The following is a 24,470-nucleotide window of genomic DNA, read 5'->3' on the forward strand; positions in this document are numbered from 1 at the left end:
ATAAAAGAGACTATGCTGATTCTAATAATTATTAATTATTGAGGTACCTGCTGATTAGATAAATGGTACTCCACATATATGTTTCACCCAAAAATTAGGTGGGTAGTTGCTATAGGAGGCCTGAGACTGGTGGAGGACTGGGGCCAGCGGATGGCGATGCTCTAAAATAAGAGATAATAATACAGAGTGTATAGAAATATGAGCTATATAATATGTGTATTCAACTCCTTTAAAAGGAAGAAGAAAGCAAAGTATTGTATTGCTATATGAAATAAAGTCAAATAAAACACTCTCCTATTTAGGCATGTCCATTACTGAGCCCTGCTTATTGCAAGGCACAGAGGGTATTAAATTCAAGTTAGGACTTAGAAGTCCCAGTAATCACTGTACCTTATAGAGGCGCTGTGTTAGGATACCCCACTCTGTAGTCCCCTCGTCTGCTGCCTTAATAGGACGCCAGGCGCACGCATCTGACATTCGTCCATGCGTGTCGGCGTCCTAAGTAGTGAGGTCCACCCGGAAGTGAAGGGTCATTCCTGACCCCTGACATCACTTCCGGTGACTATTCCTATGAGGCGCATGCGCAAATGGACCAAGGTAACGCCCATATCGCGACCTATGATAACCCCCAGAGGGGGTTATCATAGGTCAAAGTCATATGCCGATTGTACTACAATTGGAGTGGTATATCTTGCCACATGCCTATGTGGCGCATTCTATATGGGGAAAACAAAACGATCGTTTGCCAGACGCATACAGGATCATCTATACTACCTAGATGCAGGGATACTATATACCCCTATATGCAAACACATTGGACTACAGCACAGCTATGATGCTGCCTATGTCTCCTTCTTTGTTTTGGAGGTCATCCCGGAACAGGAAAAAGGAGGCAATTTTGACAAAAAAGTTCTCCAACAAGAAGCAAGGTGGATATTTGATCAAAGGGCCACCTATGCACCATCAATACAGCCCTATCATTCAAACCATTTTTGTAATGACTATGGGACTAGTCACAGTCTCTAAAAAAAAATATTTTTCAAACCAAATTAGCAAATCTTCAATGACTGTTCTTTCTAATGTGACCACTTATGCCATTTAGTGGTCATATATATGTTAAACAATAGCTAATAGCCAACTCTAATTATATTGACTTTGTATGTTTTTATATGCTAAGTCAAGTAATACATACTACCATGTAATTTGCTGCCGTTAAAACATATGAATTTAAGTATATGTTTTTGTACGTTATATTTAATAATATAAAAAATGTTTTATTTTATTTTTTCTCCTGTACGGATGGGTCCTGCAATGAGGGGCCTGGTGGTTCTTCATTCGCAGGCGGTTGTCATTTGAGGACATACCGCTAGGTGGAGCTCTGTGGCTAGACCAATAGGATGGGAAGCAAGCATCTTCCATGCATCCTGACCCGCATTTGATGCGGATTGCGGCGCATGCGCGATATGACCGTTACCTTGGTCCATTTGCGCATGCGCCGCTTAGGAATAGTCGCTGGAAGTGATGTCAGGGGTCAGGAATGACCCTTCATTTCCGGGTGGACCTCACTACTTAGGACGTGCACGGACGAATGTCAGATGCGTGCGCCTGGCGTCCTATTAAGGCAGCAGACGAGGGGACTACAGAGTGGGGTATCCTAACACAGCGCCTCTATAAGGTACAGTGATTACTGGGGCTTCTAAGTCCTAACTTGAATTAAATACCCTCTGTGCCTTGCAATAAGCAGGGCTCAGTAATGGAAATGCCTAAATAGGAGAGTGTTTTATTTGACTTTATTTCATATAGCAATACAATACTTTGCTTTCTTCTTCCTTTTAAAGGAGTTGAATCCACATATTATATAGCTCATATTTCTATACACTCTGTATTATTATCTCTTATTTTAGAGCATCGCCATCCGCTGGCCCCAGTCCTCCACCAGTCTCAGGCCTCCTATAGCAACTACCCACCTAATTTTTGGGTGAAACATACGGTACCTGTATATGTGGAGTACCATTTATCTAATCAGCAGGTACCTCAATAATTAATAATTATTAGAATCAGCATAGTTTCTTTTATTAGATTCATTTCATGTAAATCTATCTATATTACTATATTAATTGTTATTATACAAATTACTTCTAGACACTGGAAACCACATATCCCAATAGGTGCTTATAAGGTCCAGCAGCTCCACAGCAACCTGATGGGTCTGGCTCCCATCAGTTGTATGTCCTCATGTGAATGATCGTTGTTGCCTTTGATATCCATAGGCTGCCTCATGCTGCCCCTATATAAAAATCCGACAGACTAGGTGAGCATGAAACCTTAAGTAGACTACCAGTGAATTTAAGATTGTAAAATGGTATCATACCCTGTAATGTTAATATATACTAGTAACATGCCTTGTTTTGTATATAACTAGATGAAGAAATGGATGGATGCGGCGCCCTGACGACGCTTAATTGTGAAACATGTTGGCAACCAGCACTATCTCCGTCTAAACAATTCTGTCATCAGCACTGTATCAGGGAAAAATTTATTTTATTATAATTTTTTTATTTATTTAAATAAAATTTGTATTTTTGTATAAAACTTTGTTGTTATCTTTGCTCGCCTATAATAGACACACTGGGCTAGATTCACATAGATTAGCGGATCTTTAGATCCGCGTAATCTATGTGATTTACGATCCGCCGGTGCAATTTTGCGAGGCTAGTGCATTATTCACAAAGCACTTACCTCGAAACTTGCACCGGCGGATCGTAACTCCCCCGGCGGAATTCAAATTCCGCGGCTAGGGGGAGTGTACAATTTAAATCAGGTGCGTTCCCGCGCCGATTTAACTGCGCATGTCCGGCCGGCGAAATTTCCCAGTGCGCATGCTCAAAAATGACGTCGCGAGGACGTCATTGTTTTCGGCGGCAACGTAAATTGCGGCCATCCGTATTCCAGACCGACTTACGCAAACAACATAAAAATTTGAAACTCGGCGCGGGAACGACGGCCATACTTAACATTAGCTACCCCTCATATAGCAGGGGTAACTATCTGCCAGAAAAAGCCGAACGCAAACGACATAAAAAAAAGCGACGGGCGGGCGTTAGTTTCTGAATCGGCGGAAATCGGAATTTGCATATTCCTTGCGTAAAAAAAACGAAGCGACACCTAGCGGCCGGCGGGATATTGCAGCCTAAGATCCGACGGTGTAAGTCACTTACACCAGTCGGATCTAAGGGAGATCTATGCGTAACTGATTCTTATGAATCAGTCGCATAGATCCGACCGTCGGATCTCAGAGATACGACGGCGGATCAGGAGATCCGCCGTCGTATCTCTTGATGAATCTGGCCTACTTTCTCCAATAAGGTCCTAATTATTCCGAGTTGGCTAATACCCGCCCAGTTTATACTTCTCAAATTTCTTTTAACACTTTAAGGACTGGAGCACCGTGTCTATTCTGGCAACTGTCCAATTACCTCCTCCAAATATATATTCCAATACTGGAACATTCTCCTACTTTTATCTCTTGGCAAGTGGACAGGGTGGCATGGAGAGGGGGAATGTCAGCAATTTTATATTTTAATTTGGCATCTTGTTTTTTTGTCAGGTAATTAGGAAACACTGAATACAAATATTCCATATATTGTTTTGGGCTTTCTTTTTTAATTGAGTATCATGTACTGTATATAAAATGCAATTAATGTTTCTATGTGAAATATTTTAAACAAATATTTAGAACATTTTAAAAATATTATTTTAAGTTTGTAAACTTTTTTTTTCAAATGTAAATGAAAGTGATTAAAAACCATTATATTTACTGTAATGGTTTGTATCTAGTACAATTGAGTCTACTTACCATTCCAGGCGCAACCGTAAAGCTCCACCCTCATACACACCGTCATGGGGACCTTGGTGACAGGGATGACTCGGATGTGACTGGCAATAATTGGGGGTCTTAGGTCGTTCAGGACCACTTCATATTCATCAACATTGCCTTTGATTATCTGAGAACAAAAGACACAGTGATATTTATATTATCTATCTATCTAGCTATTTCTTGTTTTTTTTATTGACAGTAATCTCTATTTATTTCCCTTCACACATCTAATAGCAACCCCATCTCCATCAAAAATGTATTATTTGTAAAGAATAAACATTTAATTGGGAAATTCAGTTAGCTGGTTACTCATAAACAAGCAAGGTCATCATTCAATTTGGCTTAATGAGAATTATCAGAAGTTATGTCAAGGATACGTGCGATATCCCTCTCCACTATACAGCAGTGACAATTCAGGGCCTATCTACGGTTATAAGAATCAGGAAAGATGTGGTAGTTTGAATATTATTTTTGAAAAGTTGTGCGCAGTGTTTGTTTCTTATTTGGCCTACATGACTAAGGAATGGTCATCACTGTGCGCAACAGAAGAATGAGGTGTACCCTTTGAGAAGAAGGCATTGTTCCTACATGGGCATCATAGAAATGCCACGGGTCTTACTCAGCTAATCTATATTGTTGAGAGCAAGATGATCATTCGTGTTGTGTTTAGAGGGGTCAGATGGCAAGCTATCGTTTTCACTAGCTACTAGGCTACTTTTTCATCTGAAATGTATTATTTGTAAAGAAATAAACATTTAATTGGGAAATTCAGTTAGCTGATTGCTCACAAACCAGCAAGGTCATCATTCAATTTGGCTTAATGAGAATTATCAGAAGTTATGCCAAGGATGAGTGATAGATCAGTCTCCACTATACAGCGTTAATGATTCAGGGCCTTTCTGCGGTTAAAGAAATTGCACAAGATGTCGTAGTTTGGATAATATTATTTTTGAAAGCTATTTGCAGTATTTGTTTCATATTTAACCTACATGGCATGATCAATGATGTGCGCAACAGAAGAATGAAGTGTACCCTTTGAGAAGAAGGCATTGTACCTATACAGAAATTTCATGGGTCTTACTCAACTAATCTGTATTGTTGAGAGAAATATGACCATGCATGTTGTAGTTTGAGGGGCCAGATAGAAAGATATAGATTGTGCCTTCAGGGTCTTTCAAACACCATGCATGGTTAATACAGTAGACATAGTTAAACCATATGCTGGGAAGATGCTGTGAAAATGTGGAATAAACTTCCTCAAGGCCTGGATTCTTTCCTAAATGCACATAATATAACTGGATACTAATATTTATAGCTATAGTTGACTCTGGGAATATCTGATTGCCTCTTGGGGGATAAGGAAGGATTTTTTTCCACCCATTGGAGCAAATTAGATCATGCTTTATCGTGTTTTTTTTTTTTTTTTTTCAGTTCACATTTCAAGGTGTTAGTTTAGGCAGATTTCAGACTGAACAAAAACAACATGGTATAACATGCACGTTCCCATGTGGTCTGGTTTTAACAGGGCTGCAGAATGCACTGAAATGTGAAAAAAGTAGTGCAATAACTACTTTTTTCAGATCGCACTGCGCCAAACTGTAAGGTATTGCGTGTTCATGTGATTTTGTGGCCACAAAACATGTTATTGAAGAATATGATCTTTTTGCTTATAATAATGCTTCCCTTTGTCTCACCTGCTGGCCTTGGTGGTCCTTCCATGAGAGCCATCTATCTCCATTTCGGCTGTAATCCACACGGTAGGATCTGGCAAATTCCTTACCAGTAGCTCGAGCATGACGTCCTTGCGTTCCAATCAATGTGATGAAATACAGTTTGTGTAGATGTATTTGTAAGAACTGGACATCTTCTGGCTGAAGCAAACCCGCGGGGCACCAAGCTCCATCACCTTCCTCCCGTTGAAGCCTGTGGAAGAACAGAATACAACTTTACTGGAGCTCTAGAAACAAGGTCACCGTATGACGTTTCAGGTTTTCTTACCTAAAAGTAACATATAATGTGATTCAATAAGATGCAAAATAGTATTTACCAGTCACACAATCATGCAAACACATGTAAATGTCAATAAAGAGTCTCTGAAATGGTGGAATCCAAAAGTGGATGTAGTTAGTCCATACACTTGAGTGGTTGTTATATGATGAAGAAATAAACATTGCAGAAGAATTCTCCACCAGCACCGACACTCCAATCGTGCAGCCTCTTATCAAGAGATTTGGCTAAATCATAAGCAGCCAAATAGCGCAGTATAACCACTCCAGGCAAGATTAAGCAAATCATCTCCAAAGTCCCCACTTCAGGATCCAACAGTGCAGTAACACTTGTAGTCCTAGAGATGTCATATAGATCTCATAGACCTTAAGGCTCCGAAATCCAATTCTAGAAGAGCTGGTCCAAAATGCATGTCATAAATTAACACATCATGAAATGCAAGCCAGACTGCCTCCAGGTCCACAGTCCTCAACTGATGACATTGGAAGGCTTTTAGGCATCCAAAATGGCTCGAAATGTGCAAACCATTTTGGATGCCTAATAGCCTTCCCATGTCATCAGTTTAGCACTGTGGACCTGGAGGCAGTGTCGCTTGCATTTCATGATGTGTTAATTTAGGACATGCATTTGGGATCAGGTCTTCTAGCATTAGATATGAGATCTATATGACATCTCTAGGACTGCAAGTGTCACTGCAGTGTCGAATCCTGAAGTGAGGTCTTTGGAGATCATTTGCTTAATCCTGCCTGGAGCTGTTATACTGCCTTAGTTGGCTGCTTATGGGTAAGAGGCTGCATGATCGGTGCATGGGTTGTTTTACAAGGTTATGCCTCGTGCACACGATCAGTTTTCCCGACAAGAAAAGTGTGATGTGAGCTTTTTGTCAGGAATTCCGACCGACCCTGTGTATGCTCCATCACACTTTTTCTGTGAGAATTCCTACCAAGAAAAGATTGAGAGCAGGATCTCAATTTCCGTGACAGGAAAAATTCCTGTCGGGAATGGCGGTCCGAACTGCCTATTGAACTTCATTGATCTCGGCTCGTCATACGTGTTGTACGTCACCGCGTTCTTAACATTCGGAATTTCAGACAAGATTTGTGTGACTGTGTGTATGCAAGACAAGTTTCAGCCATTTTCCTGCAAAAAAAAACATGGTTTTCCTGTCGCAAAAACTGATTGTGTGTACAGGGCATAAGGGTTCACATATACTTTAAATGCTAGAGTTCATTTACATCATTCTTCCCAACTGACATTCAATTCTTTCCCAAAGATAAAATTACTCTTTACATTGTGAGTTGTGCAAAGCCTGGCAGATCAGTATACACTAATGCAGTCAAAATGGAATTTAATTAATGATTTAAATCAGAGACACTCAACCTTTCATATTTATTGTATTTTGAGTGAACAAATCCTTATCAGTCAGCAAAATATACGTTACTTTTTCTGTTGGACTACTGCTTGACCATGTCCTGTGAATTTTCTAATTCTGTGATTGGCTTCTGGTTGGTGCATTCTTATGAAGACTGGACTTAGAGGACAGATGGCGGATGGCTGCAGCCCACTTTTATTCTGACATATAAGGGATAGGTCTGTGACCTTGATAGGACCTTTTTTATTTTACACAAAGCCATGGGAACTTTTGTCAAACCTGAGGTTAATTGCCCAGATATGCGGATTATCATTCATATTTATTCATAAAATAAACACAAATAACTTTCATTGATGGCTTCATGTCAGCACACAGCTGTGTAGGCCCTGCGCACCCCCTGCACTAATCAGGACCTTAACTCATAAATTTGAGCCCCCACCTCAGCCTGGCGTTCCTTTCTTTAACCCCAGTGCATGGAGGATCTACCAGAGGTAGAGAAGCCAACAGCAGGGAAATTATGAATTACTTATTATTATTATTAGGGATACACTAAAATTGAAGGAGGATCAGATTCAGCTCCCACTCCAACCGTCTGCATTAAGATCACAGTTGGTGGGTCCTTAGGTAAAAACTAGGGGTCTAGATGCTCTGAGGGTGGAAAGGTCTTTTTTTAAGGCAATTCTTCCTCAGAGGAAGAGAAGAACTGTTTTGATGGGTTTGACTGGTCCAGCCTTTCCTTAAAGAAATCAGAGAAGCTCTACTCTGGGAAGATCCTGCTTTAGAACCACAGCGGAAGCAGAGGAGATACTTTAAACACATTTATAAAGAGCGCTTACATTTTACTTTCATGGCAGAAATTAAAGACATCATAGAATTGGAATGGAAACAGGGGAATTTCAATTTCTATTTTAGGAACTGCTTTATGAAGTTATATATGTTAAGAAGAGAAGATGTCAAGTTTCTGGATGAACTGCCATTAGTGGACACGGCCTTGATATGGTTGGCCCGTCATGAAACATAGCCTCTTGATGATGCTGTCACGTCCAAGATAGATAGATAGATCTAGATCTTACGATCTATTTGACGACTGGTGCGTCCTGTAAGCTCTCAGTGGCATTGGTGACTGTATTTAAAGCCATGGAAGTTGGCTGGAGAGATCTGAGGCAGCTATTTTGGACAATCTCAGTAAATCTCAGATATTGGCCTCCTTCAATAAATTGAAGCTAACTGTAGGTTTTATTCAGATGCATCTATCGATCTGACACTTTCCTGTGTTATGCTAAATGCAGTAATGGGAAGATGAGCCTTGTGGCTAAACCCATGGGTGGCAGATCCTTTGTCAAAGAAAGGATGGTGTAGGATCCCCTTTGGTGGTCAATCCCTCTTCGGGAACAAACTTTATGCACTGATAGCCAAGGCTACATATGACAAGTCTAGATTTATTCCACAATAGATGATTACTTTGTCAAAAAGGATCTCATTTTACAGATTCCTCCTAAGCCAGTGGAAGAAGGGCCAGGAATTCCAGAAGTCTTTTTAATGGTGAATCTGCCCATGTCTGCCAGGTGGGTGCCAGGCTCTTCAATTTTTGTTAGGTATGGGCGGAAGAGATCAAGGACCTTTGGGTAGTAAACACCATCAGATTCAGTAATTTTTGGAAGTTTCGAGTTCCTCCATGTGCTGACAAAGTTGCCCCCTTTTATCATATGTAGAGACCCTGCTTCTGGAGGAGGCTATAAAGGAGGTTCCTCATGGTGAGTGCTTTTCAGGTACTCTCTGCTTTTTATGTTCCAGAAAAAGATGAGAGGGTGGAGGCCTGTAATAGACCTGAAGAATTTCAACAGGTTCATATAAAAGTATCATTTGAAGATGATTCTGAATATAGTAAGGCAGGCAAACTGGATCTAAAGGCACATATTTCCATTTTCCGATTGCCCCACAGTTCCAGAAGTTCTTGCATTTCACGGTTGGCCTACTTCACTACCAGTTCTTATGCCTACACTTTGGGTTAACTATGATTCCTAGGGTCTTTACAAACGTGCTCCTAGCCTTAGTCGCTCGTCTCTGGGAACTTGGCATATGCATCTACCATTAAACAATATACTTTTGCTGCATCAAAACAGGCTGCTACTCATGTCACACCAAGTCCTAGTAACCTTGACTTCAGAGAAGTTTGGTTGGGGCAAAATAGTAAAAATAGCGCCTATAATAGGATCTGGCTAAAATTCCTCCAGTTTGCAGACTCACAAAACTTTTCATCAGATATCCTGCACGTCTGCCACATTTTGGACTCACCTCAAAATGGCCTGGATATGTGCTTGAGTGCAAGTACACTCGAAGGCCATGTGTCAGCTATCTCAGTTTTTAAAGAAATTCAGTGGGTGGCTAATGTGTTAGTCATGCAATTCTTTAATGCCATAGTAAAGCTTAGGCCTTCAAGAACCCTATTATTGACAAAGTGGGATCTTCCAGTGGTGTTGGAGCTTCTAGCTTCGGCCAGATTCAGTCATCAAATTTGATCTCACGCTAAAGACTGCCTTTCTGTTGTTGGTAAAATCAGCCAAAAGGGTTTCAGAAATAGCGGCCTTAGGGCGTAAAGAGCCCTTTACTACATACCTGGCTGACAGGGTGGTTCTCGTTCCAATAATGGGGTTGGTGCCTAAAGTAGCTTTGAATTTCCAAAGGTGGCAAGAAATAGTTCTTCCCACCCCTTTCTCAAAAAATTGACAAATTAGTCCTCTGGATATTGGTAGAACTTTACCATCTTATATTGACGCTATGTCAGAATTTCGGTCCATGGAGCATCTGTTTGTGGTTCCATCTGGAGCCCACAAAAGTAAAAAGGCTTTAAGAAGGATGATAACCTGGTTAGGCAAAGTTATCTCCTTTAGCCAACAGGTCCAAAGGATTGGCAATTTCAGAAGGTATAACAGCACACTCTACTAGAAGTGTTTCAGCATGATCGGCAGCAGCTTCCCATGTCTCTCACTTAGACTAGGTGTGATGGGGCCCCATAGCCAACCCATTTAATAGACCTTGTCACATGATTAAGGTGGAAACAAAGAACTAAAAGCAAAACTTGTTTGCATTATGGCTAGAATAAAGGAGAGTGGGAGGGTTGTAACCTGCCATTTTTTTTGTTGCTGTCTGTGTCCCATTGGGGATTTTCCTTCACTTCCTGTCACATAGACAAAACAGGAAATGGAGGAAGCCTTTCCAAAGGGAAGGAATCCATGGTTGTCACCAGGAACACCAGAACTAGGTTCCCCATTGGAAGATTTTTCTTTTATTCCTGTTCTGGTGACAATCCAAATTTTTGAATTTTCCATCACTTTCACTCTTGGAGATATCAGTAACAGGACAAATAGAGGGAGTGAATCTCATTATCAGGGGCACATACAGCAATGAAAACCTGCCCGGTGTTCTAATCCCTCTCCATGCTATCCAAAACAGAATGTCAGTCTTACTGCCTGAGACTATCAAAGCTGCTCTTCCCCTGAAGTCTGCAATTATGCAAAGAACCCGACACTTTAGGTAGTGTCAGTCTAATCATTTCTGACCCACTCTGCACTTAAAGTGATACTAAATATATATATATATTTTTTTAAATAACAAACTTACCTCCACTGTGCAGGTCGTTTTGCACAGAGTGGCCCCGAACATCCTCTTCTGGGGTCCCTCGACGGCTCTCGCGGCTCATCCCAGCATTAGATAACCCCCTAGAAGAAGGGCTCTTAGTCATTTATTTGGCGTCCACAGACGCCGAGTGTATGACTCGGCTCTGCCCCCCAACGCCCGCTTCATTGGATTTGACTGACAGCCAATGGCTGCGCTTCTATCAATCTATCCAATCAAAGCTGGGACTCTGTGGAGAGGAGGACAGCGGGGACTTGCCAAGGAGATGAATAGGCTCAGGTAAGTGGGGGACTGGTGACTGCCAGGTGTTTTTTCACCTTAACCACTAGCCGACCAGCTGCCGCTGTTATACGGAGGCAGGTCGGCTCGGCTGCGTGAAATCACGTAGGTGTACGTCATTTCGCACTTCAGCCATTAGGGACGCGTGCACGCCGCCGGAGGCACGCGCGCGTCCCCTGCTCGCCCCTGGTGCTGACGCACGTGCCCGGCGGGTGCGATCACCGCTGGGCACCCGCGATCGCTCGTTACAGAGCGATAACCGGGAGCTGTGTGTGTAAACACACAGCTCCGGGTCCTGTCAGGGGGAGAAATTACTGTTTGTCTGTTCATACAATGTATGAACAGCGATCTGTCATTTCCCCTAGTCAGTCCCACCCCCCTTCAGTTCGAACACACCTAGGGAACATAATTAACCCCTTCCTCGCCCACTAGTGTTAACCCCTTCCCTGCCCGTGGCATTTTTACAGTAATCAATGCATTTTTATAGCACTGATCGCTATAAAAATGCCAATGGTCCCAACAATGTGTCAAAAGTGTCTGCCATAAGGTCGCAGTACCGATCAAAATTGCTGATCGCCGCCATTACTAGTAAAAAAATATATATATTAATAAAAATGCCGTAAAACGATCCCCTATTTTGTAGACGATATAACTTTTGCGCAAACCAATCAATAAACGCTTATTCCGATTCATTTTATGAAAAATATGTAGAATACGTATCGGCCTAAACTGAGGAAAAAAAACTTTTTTTTATATATTTTTGGGGATATTTATTACAGCAAAAAGTAAAAAATATTATTTTTTTTTTCAAAATTGTCGCTATATTTTTGTTTATAGAGCAAAAAATAAAAACCACAGAGGTGATCAAATACCACCAAAAGAAAGCTCTATTTGTGGGAAAAAAAGGACGCCAATTTTGTTTGGGAGCCATGTCACACGACCGCGCAATTGTCAGTTAAAGCGACGCAGTGCCGAATCGCAAAAAGTGGCCTGGTCATTGACCAGCAAAATGGTCTGGGGCTGAAGTGGTTAATGCATAGAATGCATTAAGGTGAAAAAACACAAACCTTTACAACCCCTTTAAGGGTTGTCCTATAGAGATTCTGATGCTGCAATTGGCTACAAATTGGACTAGTCCGACAAATTATGTAATATTTCCACCTACGTATCTTAAGTCTGCTCCCGCAAAAACCTAATTATGCTTGGTTAGTCTTGCCCTTTGAATGTGAAAATAATGTTGTATATATATATTTTTTTATTATTTCTGTATGGAGCGAGGAAGTGTTGGGACCTATATTGTGTTTTTAATGCTGTCAAGGACTACATTGGGTAAATTTCCTGCCACTTCTTGTCTTGTGACAACATCACCAGGACAGGAAGGGAGGGGAAACTTCCAAGAGAGACAAAAATATATATATTTTTTTATCCAACTCTTTTAATTTTAAGTGCCATTTGGGTGAAGTTTGATCCAAAGTGTTGATTCTTAAAAAAAAGAAAGCATGTATCTACACAAACATCTGCATACAGCAGAGGACGTACCTTGCAAACTGTGGTCCAGTTGACTCATACCACTGACTAGAAGCAGTGATATCCTCATCACGAATTGTCCGGTCATACATCCCTAGTGCATAGCGACATATAGCTGGAGAAATAAAAACAAGACATATAACTAGTCTTTGTTGCTGTTACAATATATACTGTATATATAACTGGGGCCCAATTCTCTTTTAAAAATGGGGAAACAGAAGAGCATTTGTGTTGCTCACCGAAGTGAGCCAAGTGTATGCTCTCATTTTCTGAATTGCATTAAACATGGAGTCTTTTTTGGTAGGAGGGTTTTGTATGGTCCTGGCATTTTTATTTGCTATGATTTACAGTAAGGAAAACTTTATTTTTTATTTTTTTAATGTTTCGTCTTAATTTTACTTTATAATGATTTTTTTTTAGAAAAAAAAAAAAACAGTGGTTATTAAATTCCACTCAAAACAATTATATAGAATTAATTTTGGGTACAGTGTTGTAAGGCTCAGTAATTGTTAGCCAAACTATCACAACACTAAAAACTGAAAAATGGCCTGGTAATAAACAATGTGTAACATGCTTTATGATGTCACATTATACCATCTAGTATTGTTTTATGCAATATCATCTAGTGTTTTTTTTTATTATACCCTAGGCCAGTGGTGGTCATACGTCTTGATGAGGTGGGCTCAATTGCAACCTAAATATCACCAAAGGGCTGCACATAAAATTCAGTGAATGTTTAGTGTTAAAGAAAGCAGACACACAGCAGCATATAGTCAAAAACTATGGGCATGACGCAATAGATGGTCAGAGACTGCAAACATAATCCAGGAGATGGTCAGAGACTGCGGACATGCTGCAGGAGCCTCAGATACTGTGAAGATGCTAAAGGGGTTGTTGGAGACTGGGGGAAGCTTCAGGAGACAAATTACATAAGACTGCTAGAATCATTATTATAAGGCAAGAGGGAAAAGCAGATTAGTGCCTATAGGGGTTCAGAGAGCCGCACAAAAAGGCTGCAGGTTGAGCACCAGGGCCCTAGGCTATCATATTTCTTATAAAGCGCTCACATAGTCTAACTTCAGATGTCGAGTGTCCAGTCAGCAGGGTCAGCAGGAGGAGGCGGAGATACATTCTGCGGAGGCCGGACAAGTACAAACTCCGCCCGCTTTCCAGTTCTCTTGTACGCTGTCCTCGCAAGGCAACTACATTTCTGCAAAAAAAAAAAAAAGTTAGTTCTAAGAAAACTGACATACAATTCTCCATAGTGTTCAACTTTCTAAGATCAGAAAGAGGGGCAACCTTTTACACAACAGATGCAGGCGAAGAACACTCCCCAAAGGAGACCATAGAGAAGCCATATGCACAGAATGGTTGACTAAACACACTAGTTTTTTTTTGCTGCCCTCTTTTCTCATAATAAATATAGTTACATAGTAGGTGAGATTGAAAAAAAACAAAAGTCCATCAAGTCCAACCTATGTGTGTGATTATATGTCAGTATTACATTGTATATCCATGTATGTTGCGGTCGTTCAGGTGCTTTTCTAATAGTTTTTTTAAACTATCGATGCCACCTGCTGAAACCACCGCCTGTGGAAGGGAATTCCACATCCTTGCCGCTCTTACAGTAAAGAACCCTCTACGCAGGTTAAGGTTAAACCTCTTTTCTTCTAATGCCGCGTACACGCGATCGGTCCATCCGATGAGAACGGACCGATGGACCGTTTTTATTGGTAAACCCATGAAGCTGACTGATGGTCCGCCGTGCCTACTCACCATCGGTTAAAAAACCGATCGTGTTAGAACGCGGTGACGTAAAACACAACGACGTACTGAAAAAAACGAAGTTCAATGCTTCCAAGCATGCGTCGACTTGATTCTGAGCATGCGTGAATTTTTAACCGATGGTTGTGCCTACTAATGATCGTTTTTTTCACATCGGTTAGGAATCCGTCGGTTAAATTTAAAACAAGTTGGCTTTTTTTCAACCGATGGTTATATAACCGATGGCGCCCACACATGATCGGTTTGGACCGATGAAAACGGTCCATCAGACCATTCTCATCGGATGGACCGATCGTGTGTACGCGGCATAGGAGTCTTGTAGAGTGGAAGAATTATCGCTTTATCCCTGGAGTTAATCCCCTTTTTTTAATGTATGCCAATATTCTGTTTGTTTTGTTAGCAGTAGCTTGGCATTGCATGCTATTGCTGAGCCTATCATCTACTAGGACCCCCAGGTCCTTTTCCATCCTAGATTCCCACAGAGGTTCCCCCCCTAGTGAGTAGATTGCGTTCATATTTTTGCCAGCCAAAAGCATTATTTGAAAATGTTCTACATTAAACCTCATTTGCCATGTATTTTCCCACTCCATTAATTTGTTCAGATCTTCTTCAGATCTTCAGATCTTCTTGCAAGGTTTGCACATCCTGCGGAGAAGTTATTGCCCTGCTTAGCTTAGTGTTAGTAATCATTCCGAGTATTCCCCATTTATCAACACCCTTTGAACTTACCCTTGTAGCCAGTTTTCAATCCATGTACTCACCCTATGGTCCATGCTAATGCACCTTACTTTGTACAGTAAATGTTTATAAGGAACTGTGTCAAGTGCTTTAGAAAAATCCAGATACACCATGTTTACGGGTCTTCCTTTATCTAAATCGCAGCTCACCTACTCATAGAAGGCTAATAGTTTGGTTTGGCAAAAACGATTCTTCATGAATCCATGCTGATTACTGCTAATGATAACGTTTTTAATTCTAAAATCTTGTATATAGTCCATTATCATCCCCTCCAACAGCTTGCATACTATGGATGTTAGAATAACTAGTCTGTAATTCCATGGGGTGTATTTAGGTCATTTTTTAAATATTGGTGCTACTTTGGCTTTTCTACAATCAGCTGGTACCATTCCAGTCAGTAGACTGTCAGTAAAAATTGGGAACAATGGTCTGGCAATTATTTGACTGAGTTCCCTAAGTACCCTCGGGTGCAAGCCATCTGGTCCCGGTGATTTATTAATGTTAAGTTTCCCAAGTCTATTTCTAATTCGGTCCTCTGTTAGGCATGAGGGTGTTTCCTGTGATGTGTCATGAGGTCAAACACTTTAGTTTTGGTTACTAAAGCCCCCCCCCCCCCCCGATTCCCTTGTGAAGACTGAAGAGAAGAATAAATTCAATACCTTCGCTATCTCCACATCCTTTGTAACCAGATGTCCTTCCTCATTCTTTATGGGGCCAATATGGTCTGTCCTCCCTCTTTTACTGTTTATATACTTAAATCATTTTTGGGGATGTGTTTTGCTCTCCTCCGCTATGTGTCTTTCGTGTTCTATCTTAGCTGCCCAAATTGCACCCTACATATCTTGTTGCATTATTTTCTAAAGTCTGAATGCTTATGATGATGATCCCTCAGCTTTGTTTTTTTTTAAGGCCTTCTCCTTTACTTTTATATGCATTTTTACATTAGAGTAAAGCTAACCACTCTTTTAAATGTATTTCCCAATGGGATGCACTGGCTAATACCCTTCTTTAATATGCTCTTAAAGCAAACCATCTCTCCTCTGTGTTCTTTGTTTCTAAGATTTTATCCAAATTTATATCTTCTAGCAAGGTTCGTAGTTTAGGGAAGTTGGCTCTTTTGAAATTTTGTGTCTTTTTGTTCCCCTTGTGTTTTCTATTTGTGTGATTTATACTGAAGCTAATTGACCTGTGATCGATGTTTCCTAAATTTCCCCCGTATTTCCACATCTGTGATCAGGTCTGTATTGTTGGTAATTAGTAGATCTAGTAATGCCTTGTTTCTAGTTGGTGCGTCTACCATCTGACCCATAAAATTCTCCTGCAAGACATTTAGGAACTGGCTAGGCCTTAGACTAATGCGTGGTTCCCTCCACCCAGTCTATGTCTGGATAATTAAAATCCCCCATTATGATAACACTTCCCATCCTTGCTGCTAATCCAAATTGTGATAGGAGATCCATCTCCCCCTTCTGCCTCAGGTTAGGGGGTCTATAACATACTTCCAGTATTACTTTCACCTTAAATTCATCCCTTTGGAACGCTACCCATAATGATTCCACCTCCTCCTTAGCTCCCTTATTGATGTCATCTCTCACAATCACTTGTACATTATTCTTGATATACAGGCATAATACCCCCTCCTCTTTTTTACCCTCTCTATTCCTGCGATAAAGGGGAATACCCTTGAATGGTTGCCAGCCAATCATGAGGGCTGTTGAACCAGGTCTCTGTAATTCCCACAAAATCTAAAAAAGTATCTCTAGTTCTCTCATCTTGTCCGCCAGGCTCCTGGCATTAGTGAACATGCCACGTAGTTTAGACTGGTCGCATACTGTCCTCTTATTGGGTGTTTCCGAGATTGCAAATAGGACTTGTTACTATATTATATTCATTTGGTGGCAGAAAGAAAAGTATACTGAAAAATAATGCTTTGAAACAAGGCAAGTTAGAAGTTAAGAGAGAGTACAGTAAGAACGTATCAGTTACACGAAAGCCAAGTACAGCATAAAAAGCAGATTCAGCTAGTAGGTTAAATAGTAATAGACCCCTGTTGGGGGCATGTGGGGGGTGGTGATTCGAGCTTATTTCCATTGTGCAAACCTCTAATATAAATTGGTCAGCTATTATAAACATGTATGATGCAATCCTTCCCTCTTTTATCACACAAACGTTTTTTGCAGCCACTAGGTGGCAGGAAAGCTGCACCGTATCTTTTGCTGCCAATCTAAAAAAACGTCACTCCAGGTCATCTATACAGTATACCTTAGAAAAAATGTATCAAACATTATTACATGAAGGTAAATTGCTTAATAAAATCTTTCAAAAGTGCTAAGTGGGAGTTTTGGCCTTTTTCTCTGAACCTTTTGGCTTTATACAGGAGCTAGTAAAAAATGGAAAGAGTGTTCTTTCATGGTAAAATACATAATACAATAAAAACTACTGTATATTTTTTGTATGATATTTAAATATATAGACTAATGATATTCTAGTTTATTAACCCCCCCTATCATTAACCGGTTAAGACCCGGACCAATATGCAGGTTAAGGACCTTGCCCCTTTTTGCCACTGCAGCGCTTTAACTGACAATTGCGCGGTCATGCGACGTGGTTCCCAAACAAAATTGGCGTCCTTTTTTTCCCACAAATAGAGCTTTCTTTTAGTGGTATTTGATCACCTCTGCGTTTTTTTTTTTTTTTTTGTATTACACGGTGTTCTGTTTATAGGTGAGAGGCAAGTGTGCCGAATGAGCGTTGATTACGCTCGGCACTTCCGCGTTCCAAACTGGAACGCACGCAGCGCCGGGCAGTGACATCATCGCGCGGGCGCCGTATGCGCTCCAGCATGGAGCGCAATACGGCAACAGGTGCCGATTACAGTTACAGCTAAAGTAGAACTATAGGCAAACTTTTTTTGTTCATTTTGGATATAGCAAGGGAGGGTTATAACCCCTGTCAGATTTGTTTTCATCATCTGTATCCCATTGTGAAGATTTCCCTTCCTGTCAAATAGCCAAACAGGAAGTGAAAGGAAATCCATGCAAATTAAAGGGATCTCTTAGGGACCCTCAGGTCACCGAAACTAGTAGAGAAAAGGGAAACTGCCGCTCCAGGTGAGTGCACTCAGCAATCAGTGTCCTCTCAGAAGCGTGGGTGCAGGCAATGCACGGAGCGAAGACTGGAGAAAAAGACTGGATAGCCGCACTTCCACAAAATTCTTAAAATGTTGCTTTTAATGGTAAAAAATGGAAACAGCACTACAAGTCACAGCAGACAGTGGGGTGGATAGTTGACGCGTTTCGCACTGGGGTATCAGCGCGTAGTCATAGCTAAAACAAAAATGGTACACAACTCAAATATATACACCCCTAAACCAAACCTGAACCAGTCATGTGATCCACCTTCACCTGTGACCAACCATCGCTAATGAGGAGGGGTGGTAAAAAACAATCAATGGTGATCACCTGGGAGGCCGAAACTAGTGTCCCCATTGGAAGATTTCCCCGCAATTACTTTTCTGGGGACAACCCGAAATTTGGTATTTTCTTTTAATTTCACTTTCAGTGATAATAGTAAACAGGACAATTAGAGAAGGTGAATCCCCTAACAGGGGCACAGTCAGCAATAAAAACCTGACAGGTGTTCTAATCCATCTGCACTCTATCCAAAACTAAAAAAAAATAGTTATGCCACGTACACACGACCGTTTTCATGACGAGAAAAATGCTATTTTTTAAATTGGTCATTAAAAACGACCGTGCACGGTCGTTTTTAATGACCAATTTAAAAAATAGCATTTTTCTCGTCATGAAAACGGTCGTGTGTACGTGGCATAACTAATTTTCTCGATGTGAAAAATGGGCATTAAAAATTTAGAACATGCTCTATTTTTTCTCGTCGTTTTTCACGTCGCCGTTTTTCAGGTTGTGAAAAGCGATCGTGTGTAGGCTTTAACGAAAAAAACGTGCATGCTCAGAAGCAGGTTATGAGAAGGCAAATTTGCATAATCAGCCCAAAGGGTGTCGTCAATCGAATGGAACTTCCCCTTTATAGTGCCGTCGTACGTGTTGTATGTCACCGTGCTTTGCTCAAGCATTTTTTTTTCACAATCGTGTGTATGCAAGGCAGGCTTGACAAGAATCACGTTGAGAAAAACTTTGTTTTTTTCCATGACATGAAAAATGGTCGTGTGTATGCGGCTTTACACTTTAAGCAGCAAAGACCATGTGGACTGTGCACTCTCTTGTTCTGTAGGGTTAGATACAGAGGGCCAGATTCATGTACCTGCGCTGCGGCATAATGTAACTCATTTACGTTGCACCGCCGCAACTTTTCAGCGCAAGTGCCTGATTCACCAAGCACTTGCATGTAAACTTACGGCGGTGTAACGTAAAGCCGTCCGGCGCAAGCCCGCCTAATTCAAATGGGGCGTGTACCATTTAAATTAGGCGCGCTCCCGCGCCGAACGTTCTGCGCATGCTCCGTGTGAAAATTTCCCGCCGTGCTTTGCGCGAAATTACGGCGCCCCGACATGTTTTTTGAACGGCGACGTGCGTAACGTACTTTTGTATTCCCGGACGTCTTACGCAAAAAAAAAAAAAATTGAAATTCGACGCGGGAACGACGGCCATACTTTAACATGGCTGGTCTAAATCTAAGCCATAAAATAGCAGGCTTAAGATTGCAACGGGAAAAACCGACTAGCGACGACGTAAGAGAATGCGACGAACGCCCGTACCTTCGTGGATCGCCGTAAACAGCTAATTTGCATACCCGACGCTGCAAAACGACGCAAACTCCGCCCAGCGGCCGCCGGAGAATTACACCTACGATCCGAAGGCGTACGAAGCCGTACGCCTGTCGGATCTATGCCAAAAGCCGTCGTATCTTGGTTTGAGGATTCCAAATCAAGATACGACACGGCAAATTTGAAAATACGCCGGCGTATCAGTAGATACGCCAGCGTATTTCTGCTGTGAATCTGGCCCAGAATTTCTAACAGTCTGTGGTTCATCAAGGCCTACTTTGCTTAGGGTTTGCTGAAGCTGACTGAAGGGCTGTTGTCTGAGGATCTAGCCTGGTATCACTGGAAGGAAGTGTCTGGGAGATATTGGAAGGAGGCAACCAATTATCCAAGGACATTTTTGAGTACAGACACCTGTGATAGATCCTTGAGGCTGTGTGCTGCAGCCATCCCTCTTATGCTAGAGTCAATGGGCTGGATTCAGAAAGATCAGTGGATCTTTCTGCTGGCGTAACGTATCTCTGATACGTTACGCCGCTGTAACTTTGGGCGCAAGTTCTGTATTCAGAAAGAACTTGCTCCCTTAGTTACGGCGGCGTAACGTATGTGTGGCAGAGTAAGCCCGCCTAATTCAAATGGGGATGTTGGGGGCATGTTTTAATTAAATTTTACTTGACCCCGCGTTTTTGAAGTTTTTTTTTGAACGGCGCATGCGCCGTCCGTAAAATATTCCAGTGTGCATTGCTCTAAAGTACGCCACAATCACGTATTGGATTCGAAGTGTACGTAAATGACGTACAGCCCTATTCATGAACGACTTACGCAAACTACGTAAAATTTCAAAACTCGGCGTGGGAACGACGGCCATACTTAACATTAGCTACGCCTCATATAGCAGGGGTAACTATACGCCAAAAAAAGCCTAACGTAAACGACGTAAAAAAATGCGCCGGCGGGACGTACGTTTCTGAATCGGCGTAAATACCTAATTTGCATATTCCTCGCGTAACTATACGGAAGCGCCACCTAGCAGCCAGCGTGAATATGCAGCCTAAGATACGACGGTTTAAGACACATCAGTCGGATATTAGGGATATCTATGCATAACTGATTCTCTGAATCAGGCGCATAGATACGACGGCCCGCAATCAGAGATACGACGGCGTATCAGGAGATACACTGTTGTATCTTGTATCTGAATCTGGCCCACTGTGTCTGGTGTCCTGAAGAGCTCAGTCTTTAAATTCCTGGTGAAAAGAATTTGCTCGGATTTCTAAGAGGAAGATGAATCTCCTAAGGTTGCTACTACAAAGCTCGGACCATCATTTACTTGTGTAAGGACTTGGCTCACAGATTTAAAGGAGAAAGTTCAGTGTCCTCAGGTTGCTTCTAAAGGTTATTGGAGTATCTCACAATTATCCTCTACTTTTTCAAGTTCTCATTACAGCATCAAAAAGGCATACCCCTAGACTGGTTAATGAGTCTGAAGAGTGATCTGTATTGTGTACCTGGCTGTGGGGAAATTATTGGAAAAATAATCCTGGGAATCTACCAGAAAAAAAAATGGTTTTAGATATACATTAACTCTTTAATTTTTTTTCCATATGACTTCTTCATAGTTTGCCTAAAGCTAAACTGCAGTTTTATTTTTTTCAATCAGATAAAAAAACTATTTCTCTATCCACACAAACATTACGACATCATGGAGCTGGTGGATGTTAGAGACCTTGCGCTCCTCCACCTTCCATTATGACATCATGGAACTGGTGGATGTTAGAGACCTTGCGCTCCCTCAACCTTCCATTTGAGGATGACCGACAGATGCTCAATAGGGTTTAGGTTTAGAGTCATGCTTGGCCAGTTTATCATCATCACCTTTACCCTCAGCTTCGTAAGGCAGTGGTCGTCTTGGAGGTGTGTTTGGGGTCGTTATCATGTTCGAATACTGTCCTGCGGCCAAGTCTCCGAAGAGAGGGGATCATGCTCTGCTTCAGTATGTCACAGTACATGTTGGCATTCATTGTTCCCTCAATGAACTGAAGCTCCCCAGTGCCGGCAGCACTCATGCAGCCCCAGACCATGACACTCCCACCACAATGCTTGACTGTAGACAAGACACACTTGTCTTTGTACTCCTCAACCTGGTTGCCACCACACACGCTTGACACCATCTGAACCAAATAAGCTTCCTTCTGGGATGATAGCAATGCAGACCAGTTTGATGTAGTGTGTGGCGTATGGTCTGAGCACTGACCCCCCCCCCCCCCCCCCCCCAACCCATTCAACCTCTGCAGCAATGCTGGTAGCACTCATACGTCTATTTCCCAAAGACAACCTCTGCATATGACGCTGAGCATGTGCACTCAATTTCTTTAGACGACCATGGCGAGGCCCGTTCTGAGTGGATCCTGTCATGTTAAGCAGCTGTATGGTCTATTCACAATGCAGCAGCTCAGTTATAGCCTAGGCCAGCTTTATGTAGAGTAGCACTTCTTTTTTTCAGACCCTAAGAGAGTTCTTTGCCGTGAGGGGCCATGTTGAACTACCAGTGACCAGTATGAGAGAGTGAGAGCGATAACACCAAATTTAACACACCTGCTCCCCATTCACACCTTGTGACACTAATGAGTCACATGACACCGGGTAGGGTAAATGGCTAATTGGGCCCAATTTAGACATTTTCACTTAGGGGTGTAATCACTTTTGTTGCCAGCGGTTTAGACATTAATGGCTGTGTGTTGAGTTATTTTGAGATGACAGCAAATTTACACTATTATACAAGCTGTACACTCACTACTTTACATTGTAGCAAAGTGTCATTTAATCTCTTTCCTGTCCATATTTAAATTAACTGTTGAGAAATGGCAAACAACCATCACACAGACAGATCTAGCATCTGTTTTATTTTTTGATGCTATCAATGATAGGATGTAGACAGCATGACAGGACTCTCCTGCAGTCTGATCTCTTGAGAGAATATTAGTGTTATTATCTATGACTAATAACCGCAGTAAACCGTCCAATTTTTCTGTCAGGTCAGTGGAATGTAGTGTGGTTCTAGGCTCATAGGAGAGGCCAGATCTGCTCCCTGATCCACTTCCTGTGGCAGCCATATTCTATAAGTGTTATATTGCTCTGCGACATGAGGTCAGCAATGTGTGGAATTCAGATTCAGGAATTCAGAAATGTGGACCATAGCTGAACTCACATCTGTAGTCCATGTTTTACATATGCTTGCTGCCCCTGTCAGAATGTATTACACGCAAGCTGCCATTTGGAGGCCTGTAAAACACTGAAGCCTGTCAAGGCTATACAGTGGCGTAAATAATTATTTGATCCCCTGCAGATTTCGTAGGTGTGCCCAATTACAAAGAAATGAAGAGTATATAATTGTTATCATATGTGTATTTTAAATGATAGAGACAGCATATCAATCAAAAATCCAGAAAAAAAAACATGATACAAGGCAAGAAGGTAGAAATGTGAGGATATTATGTTTTGGGACTGTTTCTCTGCTACAATTTTGCGGCATCGAGGGGCCAATGGACAGGGCCATGTATTGTAAAATCTTGGACAAGAACCTTCTTCCCTCATCCAGAATACTGAAGATGGGTCATGGGTGGGTTTTCCAGCATGACAATGACATAAAACATACCGCCAGGGCAACAAAGGAGTGGCTCAAGAAGAAACACATTAAGGTCATGGAGTGGCCTACCCAGTCTTCAGACCTTAATCCTATGTAAAATTTATGGAGGGAGCTGAAACTTCAAGTTGCCAAACCACAGCCAAGAAACCTTTAAGGATTTAGTGAAGATCTGTAAAAAAGAGTGGACCAAAATCCCTTCTTAAATCTGTGCAAACCTCGTAAGAACCAACTGCAAGAAACATCTTACTTCTGTGCTTGCCAACAAGGGTTTCACCACCAAGTACTAAGTCATGTTTTGTTTGGGGATCAAATCCTAATTTACTCACTGAACTGCAACTCAATTTGCTGCTACTAACTGTCTTACTATATAGTGAAAACCTGATAATAAGCTTCTAATAGATGACTGTATTTATATGGATAATGGGAAATATTGTTTGAGGGACATGCTGTCATTGTGGTCAGAGACAGTAGACATTCTACAGGAGATGGTCAAAGACTATGGGCATGCTACATTTGTGGTTAAGAGACTGTGGAAATGCTAAAGGTGTGGTCAGAAGCTGTGGACATGTTACAGGTGTAACTAGATAGTATGGAAATGTTAGAGGTGTGTTCAGAGATTGTGGTCAGAGACTATGGACATGCTACAGGTGTACTTAGACATTTTGAACATGCTACAGTTGTGGTCAAAGACTGTGGACATGCTGCAAATGTTGTTAATTCTATAGACATGCTCCTGGTTTTGTCATAGACTGTGAACATATTACAGATGTGATTAAGAGACTGTGGACATGCTAGAGGTGGGGCTATAGACTGTGGACAAGCTACAGGTAAGGTCAGAGACTCTGGCCATGCTTTAGGCATG

The 24,470-nt window shown here is 41.6% G+C and overlaps 1 protein-coding gene across 2 annotated transcripts in view; it reads right to left on the reverse strand.

The window, feature by feature from the left end:
- LOC120914093 (discoidin domain-containing receptor 2-like) overlaps positions 1–24,470 on the reverse strand; it is a 197,087-nt gene that overhangs the window by 38,403 nt on the left and 134,214 nt on the right. For both annotated transcript variants that reach the window (XM_040324573.1, XM_040324572.1), the window contains 4 exons: positions 13,766–13,908; positions 12,711–12,813; positions 5,572–5,800; positions 3,857–4,004 (listed from right to left, as the gene is read on the reverse strand). In XM_040324573.1, coding sequence (XP_040180507.1) covers positions 3,857–4,004; positions 5,572–5,800; positions 12,711–12,813; positions 13,766–13,829 — 544 coding nt within the window. In that variant the 5' untranslated portion in view covers positions 13,830–13,908. The remainder of the gene's footprint in view (positions 1–3,856; positions 4,005–5,571; positions 5,801–12,710; positions 12,814–13,765; positions 13,909–24,470) is intronic.

Source organism: Rana temporaria, chromosome 9 (assembly GCF_905171775.1).
Source record: "Rana temporaria chromosome 9, aRanTem1.1, whole genome shotgun sequence".
Classification (NCBI taxonomy): domain Eukaryota; kingdom Metazoa; phylum Chordata; class Amphibia; order Anura; family Ranidae; genus Rana; species Rana temporaria.